Source organism: Lissotriton vulgaris, chromosome 4_1 (assembly GCF_964263255.1).
Source record: "Lissotriton vulgaris chromosome 4_1, aLisVul1.2, whole genome shotgun sequence".
NCBI classification, from domain to species: Eukaryota; Metazoa; Chordata; class Amphibia; order Caudata; family Salamandridae; genus Lissotriton; species Lissotriton vulgaris.
The window spans coordinates 149909963-149922083 of record NC_141691.1 but is presented as its reverse complement, the minus strand read 5'-3'; the positions used below and the strand labels follow the sequence as shown (position 1 = coordinate 149922083).

General features: G+C 48.2%; 1 protein-coding gene across 3 annotated transcripts in view; it reads right to left on the bottom strand.

Moving 5' to 3' along the window:
* Positions 1-12121, bottom strand: part of ATP7A (ATPase copper transporting alpha) — a 568605-nt gene that overhangs the window by 118189 nt on the left and 438295 nt on the right. For all 3 annotated transcript variants that reach the window (XM_086918413.1, XM_086918412.1, XM_086918414.1), the window contains exons 13-14: positions 7365-7519; positions 2659-2793 (exon numbers count right to left, since the gene is read on the bottom strand). In XM_086918413.1, the coding sequence (XP_086774539.1) occupies positions 2659-2793; positions 7365-7519 (290 nt within the window). The remainder of the gene's footprint in view (positions 1-2658; positions 2794-7364; positions 7520-12121) is intronic.

The following is a 12121-nucleotide window of genomic DNA, read 5'->3' as shown; positions in this document are numbered from 1 at the left end:
GGTAGGAATGACTAGATACAACTCATACCAGCACTCAGACACACATTACTCAGAAGTTTAATCAATGCACCCACAGATGCGTAATTAGCAGTCAACTTGTTCAAAGCCAAAGACAATACAATGTTGAAAGCAGCACAAATCACAAATTCAGTGGTGCAGTTTTTGTTAAACATTAACACAACAATTCCTCATTAAAAACAAGCACTGGCAAAGCACCTCAATAATGCAAAGGTGAAGCTTTAGTAAAACATTGTTAAAAAAAAAACTAAGTAAAAGAAAAAAACATTTCAAAATACTGGAGGAAAAGCAAACACATATTTTAAGGTATCTCAAAACTGTACATGAAATTCAATATTTGGACCACGTGGCATGCAGGGATTACTGGGTCCAACAGTGGGGGTGAGGCCTTTTAATCCTGATGTCCCAGGGCCCAACATACTATTGATCCTGAGCAATTTGGCCAAGTATCCCTTCTGCACTTGACTCTCACTGTTAGATGTGAATGAGCAGTCTAAGCCTCCCTCGGCAAGGGGAGGTTTGGATGCAGATTAGTGAACAAGACTCAGAACATGCAGCAGTAGCTAGAAATCAAGGTCGAGTTGAATACTTATTTTTATAATAAAAAGAAGTATTTTATTTGTAACTACTTATGCCTAAGAAAGTTACAACATTTGCAGACAATACATACCCCATTCTGGGCGGTATTCTAGTGTTTCAATGGCAACTCCCTGGGCCACCCGCTCCTTACAATGTGATTGGGGTTATTCCCCATTCACTGGAGGCTACATCCAGGGAAGGCTCCCTAGCAGGCTTGAACGCAAGAATCCACTCCAACTCTTAGCAAATAGTCAAAAGTGTCTTAGCACCACAGTGCTCTTAGTAACGAGTTTCCCGGGAGAAGGTAGGCCTGTACTCGGTCCTACCTGCTCCAGCAGAGAGGAAGCGTGCAGTATCTTGGAGGGTCCGTGGGCACTCTCATCAAAGCCGGTTCTGGTGGCTCAGTGGACTAATGCTTCCACTGCAGGGGTCGGTGTTCGACCTCATGATCACAGGTTCAAATCCCGGTGGGTCCACTCAGCCTTTCACCCATCTGAGGTCAATAAAATGAGTACCATTGAGTTGGGTAACAAAAAACATCTGTTATTCAGAACCAAGATGCCCACGGGTGAAAATGCGCTTTACAAATAGACATGTTATGTTATGGACCTGCTTGGTAAGCTGGCTGCATACAGGAGGCGTGGCAGCACTTGACAGGAGCAAGTTCTCCTTGGAGCCTACACGGCCGGCTCGGTGAGCAATCAGAGATGTTTCCGTGCTCCTCCTGCAATGTACGTTTTTGTGTTTCCAAAATGGGGGTGTTTCCGATGCTCCTGATCTCAATCCCAGTGATTAGGTGATGTGTTTACAGTGTCCTCATTCAGTTTATGGGTTCAAATCAGTTGCAGTACTCGTTGCTGCTCATGGCCCACGGGTCACCGTGGTTCAGGGTTCTCAGGCTGCGCTCCATCTGCAAGGCACAATTGTTTCCGGCAGTTGCTCCTGGGACACCGGATTGTCACACCACTGCCATCCAAGGCACCAACCCTTACCACGAGGTAATCCGCACCATGGCAGCCCTTCTGACCTATGGTGTCATGGCTGCAGTCCTGCACAGGCTCCGGCTTTCTACAAAAGGAAGTCACTCCTGGCATAAAGGGTTGCCACTGAGGTGCCATTCAAGCTTTGCCCTTACTGCACAGACCTCATGCCACAGCTATCTTCACGGCACCATATGCGGGTCGTTGACTTGAATCTGCACATGGGCATCAACCCAATTGGTGCAGCAGCCTGTCTTCAAACCTCACACAGGGAGCCCACAGGACTCCCCAGTGGACCTCTCTCTCTCCAACGCTCTCCTCTTCCTCACAGGTCACACTGGTCTTGGCAAGCAGATAGGCGCTGATGTTCCAGGCTCCAGAGCAGGTGGTCTTGGTTTCCTTGGGCGATGTACCATTATTCAGCAGGGACACTAGCAGGCCTTGGCCCCAAGTCCGGCAGAAGTCTTGAAGAGGTTCCCCTTCTCACACAGCCCGTCTGGGTGCTTGGCAAATTACAATTTTTGGGGTCTCAACTTCCCCCTTCCATTTCCAGACACCGATTGTGATTTAGTGTCTGAGTTTTTGACGTTTTATGTTGGAGTTCTGCTTCTTTTAGAGCCCTGCTTCTCCTCTCCCTATTCTTCTTGAAAGGCAGCCTGTCACAGTGGGAGAGACTCTGGAGCGGAGAGACCCACAACACAAGCCATGGGAGTGACTAGACTTCACGCCTGGATGTCAGCAACAGTGATATGTGCATTAAAAGGTTAATTCCAGGCTTCCAGGCCTACTCTTTAGGAATCCCTTATCAGCCCCATCTTCTTCCTGAGATGTGTCTAGGACCTTTACTAGTGATCTTATACAGATTCAAAAAGCACCCTTTGAGGTCTCGATCTTCCTTCTCTAGTGTGTCCCACTCTGTGAATCTACAAGTGGTAAAGACACAGAGGGTTTGCCCCCTACATTCTCTATTTGAACATCCCTGCAAAAAATGCCCTCTAGAGCTCACAAATAGACACTGATGTATACAACAGCTGAGAACAACATTCTTAAAAAGCAAGAAAAAAATTAAAATGTTACTTACAGGAAAATATTTTTCCACAATCTCGAAATCCACATAGCCAATCACAAGCCAGGCGAAAAGGGTGAGAACGGAAACAGCAACAATGCAGGGTACAAAATAACCACTGAGTTTATCTGCAAACTGCTGTATCGGAGCCTGGAAAACACCAAAGCAAAACAGACATTAGAGCGGATCTTATTCACATCATTTTATTATTAGTAAATGCAATATGCAAGGGCTCTGTCCCTCCCCTCACAATTTCTCTGGTAGGCACCAGTTAGCCCCCAGCTACACATATCTTGCTTCATTCCAAGGTTAGCCTCTTCTATGGATACCTCTTTATTTCTAATACTCTTGTCCACTGGCCTTCAAACCCTCCTTGTGAGTATTCCATCCTTTAACATTTGCTAGGCATTTGCTGTCTCGCTTACCCACCTATTACTGGGTTGCTGGTCTTACACTTATAGACGAGCCTAGACGTGTCACCATTTGGTTTAGGGTTGATTAGCTGGGATGTTAATTCTTAGTTATCTTAGCTGTGGGTACTTAGGCAGCACCTGATGTTAAACAAAACAACACCTAAACTTTGAGCATTTAAACAAAGAGCCTCAATATTCTAGAGAATTAGCCTCAAGCCTCAATCTGTTCTTTAGCAATGCCTTTTAAGCGAGGTTTCTTCTCACCCATAGCAAACTTCCATGTTGTTTGAAGTATGACTAATTTGCATGGCTCCAACATTATGAGGTCAACATGCTAATAACTTCTCCCACGTATTTCAACAGGTCAAAGGCAACCACTTCACTCATCAACACCTTCTCTGCTCCATTAGTGCAATTATTGGCAATCACATTGCATTAGGTAAGTAGGAGGTGACCATTCATTCATTCATTCATACGGTGAGACAGAGCAACACGGAGACAGTGACAAAGACACATGGTGATACAGCAACACAGAGACAGGGATAAAGACGCACACAGTGAGACAGAGCAACACGGAGACAGGGGTAAAGATGCACACGGTGAGACAGAACAATACAGAGACAGTGGCAAAGACAAACGCAGTAAGACAGAGCAACATGGAGACAGAGGCAAAGACAAGCGCAGTGAGACAGAGCAACATGGAGACAGAGACAAAGACACACATGGTGAGATAGAGAAACATAGAGACTGGAACAGAGATTGTTCTGGAAGCAGTAATCTGGTGAAAAAAGCCTCTAGAGCAGTTGCCTGGAAATAAACTATGACAAAATTCTGCAATGGGACCCAGTTTAAAAGGGACAACTTATTGTTAAAGTAAAAGCAGATAGGTGCAAATGTGGAAAAAGGACACGCTATCCGGATACTTCCATATTTAACAAATACATAAAGCTTTCTCATGGCAAGTTGGTGGTTACTTTTTTCTACTTTTCACTTATTAGGATTTCACAGTGAGATACTTCTTTCACTTTAGTTTGGAACTTTAAGACTTAAACAGCAGCTAAAATGGCTGTGTACGTTAAATCTTTGCTGGGGGCTTGTGGTGAGATCTGCCAAGTCAAGAATTGTAATATCAGCCGGACCAACTCACCCTGCCATTCTCTGAGGTCGATATACTATGTATATTAAAAATGCTTATAATTTATAGTATTATTAAAAAAAGCAATTTGTTTATTAGCAACACCTTTTCATTTACCTCAGGCACGGTTAAGTCCGTTTCTCTACGAGGATGAACATATTTAGAGTCTGGTCTTTGTCTTTTAAAGCACCCCCACTCGTCGGATGAAAGATACCTCTATATTACACACAGGCTCAGTAATTGCACTATGGTGTAAAAAAGCAATGCGACAACACGACGACCACCATTACTTTTTTCAACCTGAAAGACTCTGAAACACAATGTATGTGGAGTAAAGTACACTTTAGCTTTTTCCTACACCCCCACAAGGGCCTAAATGCTTTTCAGCATAGATCACGGAGAGGAATGGGCATTTCAATATTTTAAAAACATCTTCGCTGTACGAGCAGATGACATTAATTAAAAGATCCGATTCTTTTATTGTAAATTAACTAAACTTAAACGGAAGATGCTAGCAGATTATTGAAGCGTTCTAATACTGCATTTAAAAGTATAGATCAGCGCATTATTTCTGGCAAGTAACACCTTGTCATACAAGATCAAGTTACATATGTTTATCTTGTGCACAAAACGTTCAGACTTCCTTGGGAATAACGGACACCAGGCGGAAGTAACAGCGGCACAGGAAGGGTACTTACGAAAAAGGTGAAATAGTACCTGAGTCACAGCGCGAGGAGTGGATGGCCAGTGGAGGGACATTAATCAAAACAAATTAATTTGTACATGGGCCATGTGCCACAGAAAGAAAAGGAAGTGACGCATTTTTGCAGAAAAGAAGAGCAACAATTATGTCAATTCACTGGTAAGCTATGGGCGAGTTCCAAGCCCATTAGTAGAGACAAGAGTCTAGCAAGCGAGAGAGCATGCGCTAGTGCTTACTCTCAAAGGCTCGCCCTAAAAAAGGAAATTGTCTTTAGGATTGAGGCAACAAAGATATTAGAGCCAGAAAAAGCAGTTCATCACTGAATATTATCGGATAGAAATTGAGCTATGTCTTCAGTTGCTTTACAAATTCAGAAGAAATACCTCTGAACTGTATTGGTAATAGTCCATCTACAAGTTCAGAGTCCTACACTTAATTTCAAGAGAAGTTTGGTAGTTACCAGCACTGTTAGCAACTTCACTTACTTCCCTATGCCTACCACCCTCCTGGGGTATAGGTCATCAACCAGGACTCTCCAACCTCTTGGTCTTGGGTTTTCTTTCAATCTGACTCCAGGTGTAACCCATCTGCTTGCAGTCAAAATTGCCAGGTGTTTCTTTGCCTTACTCTTTTCCTTTTTCCGTGGGGGTTCCAGGTGAGGGCTTGCCAGGTGGTGTTTGATGTGGGCTGTGACCTATCCAGCCCCAGAGTCTTTTCATGATTTCTTCATGAACACAGAGTTGAAAAGTCTGCTGCCATATGTCATTGTTGCTGATGGTGTTTGGTCAACGGATTAGGAGGATTTTCCTCAAGCAGGTGTTGATGAAGGTCTGGACTTTGTTGGTAGTGGTCACTGTTGCCCAGCATGTTTCTGCTTCATACAGAAGGACCAATTTTACGTTGGTATTAAAAAGTCTGATCTTGGATTGCAGCGTTAGGTCCTTGGAACAAATGTTTGACAGAATTCTGAGTGTATTTTTCACATATGTACCAGGAACTCTGTCATTTGAACGAATGTGTCTTTAGCACACATTTGTTATGCACGCAAACCATTTTAACAACTTGCCTTAGGGGAGCACTGGATATTGGAATAGTTTAATTTACTCTTCCAACTCCAGTCTGCGCAAAAGTAGGGAAGGTGTTGGACTTTAATTCCAACACCATTCCACCACTGCACCCCCAAAAGCAAGTCATAATGACTTGTGTGCAGAACAAATGCATGCTAAAGACCCATTTGGTCTGTTGCTGGTGCTGTGAAGGCACATTGTGATTCCGACTTTGTCCTGAAGGACATTTCCCCTTGAAGCTCCAGATCTTTTTTAGCTGAATGCAAGCAGCCCCTGCTGTGCCGATTTTTGTCTTGATGTTGCTGTCTATGCCGCCCTGTTTGTCTAGGACACTGCCCAGGTAGATGAAGTCCTTAAACTCTTCCAGTGCATTGCCTGCAAGAGGGTTTGTAGTTGTGTAGGCCATGTTAGCCTTCATAATCTTGGTTTTTCCCCTGTGGATGTTGAGGCCAGGTTGTGCTGATGTGGCTGCCACATTGTTGGTCTTCTCTTGCATCTGCAGATGGTTATGGGAGAATAGGGTCAGGTCGTCTGCAAAGTCCAGGTTGTTTATTTGTGTCCATGATGTCCACTGGATCTTATTTATTCTCCTTGCTGTGGATGTCTTCATGATCCAGTCTATGGCCAGCAGGAAGAGAAAAAGTGAGAGCAAACAACTCTGGCGGTCTCCGGTCCTCACTTCGAAGGCTTCCAAGAGTTGTCCTCCATGGACTATCTTGCAGGTCATTCCCTTGTAAGAATCATCAGGAACTTTTACGAGGGGATGATCTACAAGAAGTTCATGTAGCAACTAAACTAGCTGGACAATATGCTGTTTTGCATGGACCCACACCTTAAAATCCTTCATTGTCTTAAGGAAGGAACCCAGCAACTGATCTCTTTTACTAGTTTGCCTGGAGCAGGCTGGTAACAACATATTCCTATAGTATTCTAGCCCTATATTTCTATTACTACAGTATATCCTGTCCTTCTGAACTGTTTCAAGTAAGACAGTGAAGAAAGCATGACAGTACAAGACATTACGTCTTTCAGCACAAATATTCTGCATTTTAAAATAGAGACCTTAGTTGTGTTCCGCAAATTGTTCTCCATGCTTCATGTTTCTGCACCAATGAGTCAGCTGCATGTCCGGTACCATATGTTAATATTAAGTGCTCTTTCTCAAGCAAAAAGTTTGGTAAAACAGAAAATTATATTTATAAATGAAAATAGTGTATACTGTAGAAGCATCTAGTCATGGAAATAAGCTTTCAGAGTGGTGCCTTTATGCCAAAAACCGGCACAAGACATAATAATACAAATCATTTACTAGTCTGACAAAAGTCAGAGGGATCGCATGTTCGCTATATCACTCAGTATCTGCTATGAATTCATTCAATGTTTTGATAGAAATTAGAAATTACCTTTGATGTCTGGGCTTCTTCAACAAGTTTGACGATCTGGGAAAGCGTTGTATCTGACCCCACGTGAGTTGCACGAATCAGCAGTGAACCATTCTGATTGATAGATCCAGCAATAACTGTACTTCCAGGCTTCTTAGTCACCGGCATGGCCTCGCCTAGGGTAAAATCAAAGAAGAAAAATGCTGTCAGAAAATGAAGGGAATTCTCCTTAATGTCACATAAACTGCTAATGTTTCCACATCTATTCTCCATCAGGACTTAGATGGTTTTAAAAAAAGTAGATTCATATTCTCGTTATTTCACTTTACTGACAACAGTTTCATAAGCTGAAACACCAAAATAAGACTATAATGCTCATCCAACCGTATTGCACCACCTGACAATGGTACTTAATGCACAAGTTACTACTTGTGTAACGAAATATCTGTAAGAGACATTAGTTAGTGATAGATTCCTTACCTTAGAATATCCCCAGGAGTCAGACTGGATCCGGAAACTTTTGCGTAGCAGTACCCTTGCGCGTCGTTAGGCGTCGTCTGCGGCTCCGCGTCCGTCGTCGGCGTCGTGGGCGCCGTGATGACGTCGTCGGAGTACTTAGACGCCGCCTCCGTACGTCAGTTCTTAGACACAGCTTTTCCGCGCCAGAAGCGCTGAGCCATGTTAAAAACCAACACTGGTGCCATTGAAACTAGGGCCCTGAAAGGGGGTGACCTTAACCCTAGATATTGGTTCGCAGAACGGGGAGGATGGGTGGGTCGGTAAGGAATCTATCACTAACTAATGTCTCTTACAGATATATCGTTACACAAGTAGTAACTTGTGCATCTGAAAGAGACACGTTAGTGATAGATTCCTTATCTTAGAATAGATACCCCAGCAATACCAACCCCGGTGGTGGGTCTGCAAACCAATAATCACACCAGAAAGTCCTGGAGGACGGAACGGCCAAAGAAGCTATCCCTCCGGACTTGACTGTCCAGGCAATAGTGTCTTGCAAACGTGTGCAGCGAGGCCCACGTAGCTGCCTGGCAAATGTCCTGCAAGGGCACTCCCCGGCCCAGGGCAGTTGTAGTCGCCGTGGCTCAGGTGGAGTGAGCCCGCAATCCAACAGGGGGCTCCTTTCTAGCCAAGGAGTAGCATGCCTGGATACATAGGATGATCCATCGGGAGATGGTCCTCTTATGTGCCGCCTTCCCCTTCTTAGCGCCCACGTAGCCAACAAAGAGTTGGTCATCCACCCGGAACTGGCGTGTGCGATCCAAGTAGAATGAGAGCGCACGTTTTGGGTCCAGACGGTGGAGCCACTATTCCTCTTTAGAGGGGTGCAGTGGCGGAAAGAAGGTTGGCAAAGTGATGGACTGCCCGATGTGGAAGGCCGTGACAACCTTGGGCAGGAAAGATGACTTAGTACGCAACACAACCTTGTCCGGATGGACAGAAAGGAAAGGAGGAGTACAAGAGGGGGCCTGGAGCTCACTCACGCTCCTGGCAGAGGTGATGCCAACCAGGAAAGCAGTCTTCAGTGTAAGAAGGCGGAGAGGACAGTTGTGAAGTGGCTCAAAGGGAGCGCACATCAGAAATGTAAGTACAAGGTTCAAGTCCCACTGAGGCATCACAAATGGAACAGGTGGAAATGTATGTGTGATGCCTTTTAAGAATCGATTTACAATAGGGGACTTGAACAAAGATGGTTGATCAGGCAGCCTTAAGAAGGCTGAAAGGGCAGAAAGATAGCCCTTGATAGTGCCCAGAGCAGAGCCCTGCTGGGCAAGAGATTGAAAGAAGAGAAGAACCTCAGAAAGAGGGGCAGAGAGAGGATCCACAGCCTTTGCTGTGCACCATGCCACAAATCTGTTCCACCTGCAGGCGTATACCGACTTTGTGGAGGGACGCCTGGCTGCCAGAATGATGTTACAGACTTCAGGAGGTAAGTCAAATGGCCTCAACTGTCGCCGCTCAATCTCCAAGCATGGAGGTGGAGACTGGACAGGTTCGGGTGGAGGACCGTCCCCTGCTGCTGCGACAGAAGGTCCTCCTGAAGAGGCAGACGAACCGAGGGATCGACTGACATACTGAGTAGCTCGGGATACCAGTACCTTCGTGCCCAATCCGGAGCCACAAGGATGACTTGGGCCCGGTCGCGCTTGATCTTCTTCAGCACTCTGGGCAAAAGTGGTATAGGCGGAAAGGCGTACAACAGACCACAACTCCACTTGCGACGAAAAGCGTCTCCGAGCGAGTGCCGCCTTGGAAATTCCAACGCGCAGAACTGATGACATTGCGCGTTCTTTTCGGTGGCGAATAGATCTAACCAAGGCTCTCCCCACTGCAGAAAGAGACCTTGCGCCACGTCCGAGTTCAGACACCATTTGTGATCCATCATGCACCGGCGGCTGAGTTCGTCCGCCCTGGCGTTCAGAGAACCTGCCAGGTGTTGAACCATCAGGGTCACGCCCTGATGTTCCAGCCATTGCCAGAGGGGCAGAGCCTCCTGGCAGAGGGTCCACGACCCCACACCGCCCTGTTTGTTGCAGTACCACATGGCGGTGGTGTTGTCCGTGAACACCTGCACTACACTCCCTCGGACAGAGGGGAGGAATGCCTTCAGTGCTAGACGAATCGCCCGCAGCTCCAAAAGGTTGATGTGGATCGGGGACTCCGCCGGAGACCAGATGCCTCTGATCTCCGCCTCTCCCATGTGGCCTTCCCAGCCCTGGAGGGACGCGTCCGTCACAACTACGTGCTCCGGTTGGGGAAGGGAGAGGGATCTGCCGCAGACCCAATCGCGGTCCGTGAGCCACCACTGCAGCTGTCTCGCAGTGCCCTCCGAGATCAGGACGTGGTCGGATAGGTTGCCCTGATGCTGGGCCCACTGAAACTTCAGGTCCCACTGCAGAGCCTGCATCCGCCACCTGGCGTGATGCACCAGTAGGATGCAGGAGGCCATCAGCCCCAGAAGCCGCAGCGTCAACCTGACCGAGATCCGAGATAACGGCTGAAAGATGGGAATCAGAGCCTGAATATCCCGGACCCGCTGTTCGGGCGGATAAACCAGAAACTGCGCCGAGTCTAGATGAAGAGGAGCTTCTGAGAGGGGCACAGGTGTGACTTAGGCACATTGATGGAGAACCCCAGCTGGTGCAGGAGGTCTGCCGTCGTCTGGAGGTGGTTGACGACTGTCTGGGGCGAGCCCGCCTTCAACAACCAGTCGTCGAGGTAGGGGAAGACTGAAACCCCTAACCTGCGCAGATGAGCTGCGACCACCGCCATCACTTTTGTGAACACCCGTGGGGCGCTGGTAAGGCCGAAGGGGAGCATGGTGTACTGAAAGTGCTCCTGGCCAACCATGAACCGCAGGTAGCGCCGGTGGGCCGGCAGGACGGGGATGTGGAAATAAGCGTCCTGCAAGTCCAGCGCTACCATCTAGTCTCCTGGGTCCAGGGCAGCTAGGACCTGAGCCAGTGTCAGCATTTTGAACTTCTCCTTCCGGAGGAAGCCGTTGACGTTCCTTAGGTCCAAGATAGGGCATAGGCCCCCTTTGCCCTTCTTGGGTACCAGAAAGTAGTAGGAGTAGCAACCACACCCTACTTCTGGCCCAGGAACGCGCTCGATGGCCCCCTTGGCCAAGAGGGCCGTAACTTCCTCCTGCAGAAGTCGCAAATGATCCCCCGATACACTGTGGTTCTGCGGTGGCATGGCTGGAGGAGTCGCCTTGAAGGGGAGGGAGTAGCCCCTTCGGACGATCTGCAGCACCCACCTGTCCGACGTGACAGTGCGCCAGTGGGAGTGGTGATGGCGAACCCTGCCACCCACTGGCGTCACATGGGCCGAAAAGCACGGACTAGGAAGGTTTTGAGGCGGATTCTGCGGGGGAGTGTGTGGACTGGCCTCGCCGTTGTCCCCGAGCGCCTCCACGGTGGTTTCCACGGCCGCCACCGCGTTGGGTATTACCCTGCGGAGCGTGGCTGGCAGCACGTGTGGGTGCACCCCTTCCGTGGCCACGGAAGGAGTGAAAGGCAGCCGATTGCTGGCGTGGGGCCAAGAGGCCCAAGGACTTGGCCGTAGCCCTGGAGTCCTTAAAACGCTCAAGTGCATGGTCTGCCTTTTCGCCAAAGAGGCGACGGCCATCGAACGGCATGTCCATAAGTTTGTTCTGGACATCGGCCGAGAAGTTGGCTGACCTCAACCAGGCGTGGCGTCTGACCGACACCGTCGTTGCCATCGCTCTACCCAGTGAGTCGGTGGTATCCAGTCCACACCGGATCGAATATCTGGCTGTATCCCGACCTTACACAAGGGCTTGGCCGAGTTTGGACCGTACCTCCAACGGACACTCAGGCAGCACTTCCGCGACCGTATCCCACAGAGAGTGGGTGTAGCGGCCCAAGAGGCATGCGGTGTTGGAAGACCGCAGTCTCAGACTAAGGGATGAGAAGATCTTTTTGCCATACTGCTCATACCTCTTGGATTACCTGTCCGGCGGAGCCAACGGGAATGCGGTTTGGGAATTGGAGGCCTGGATGACCAGGCTCTCAGGGGTGGGGTGGGTGGACAGGAAACATGCGTCACCCGGGGCCGGGCGGTGGCGTCTGGCCACGTTCCTATCTACGGGCGAACCCGTAGCGGGCTTGGACCAAGTGCCCAAAAGAACGTCAGTTAAGGCCTCGTTAAACGGCAGCAGAGGCACGGTTGAGCATGACTGCGGCTTAAGGACCTCGGTGAGGAGGTTAGTCCTCACAGCCGCGACGGGGAGCTCA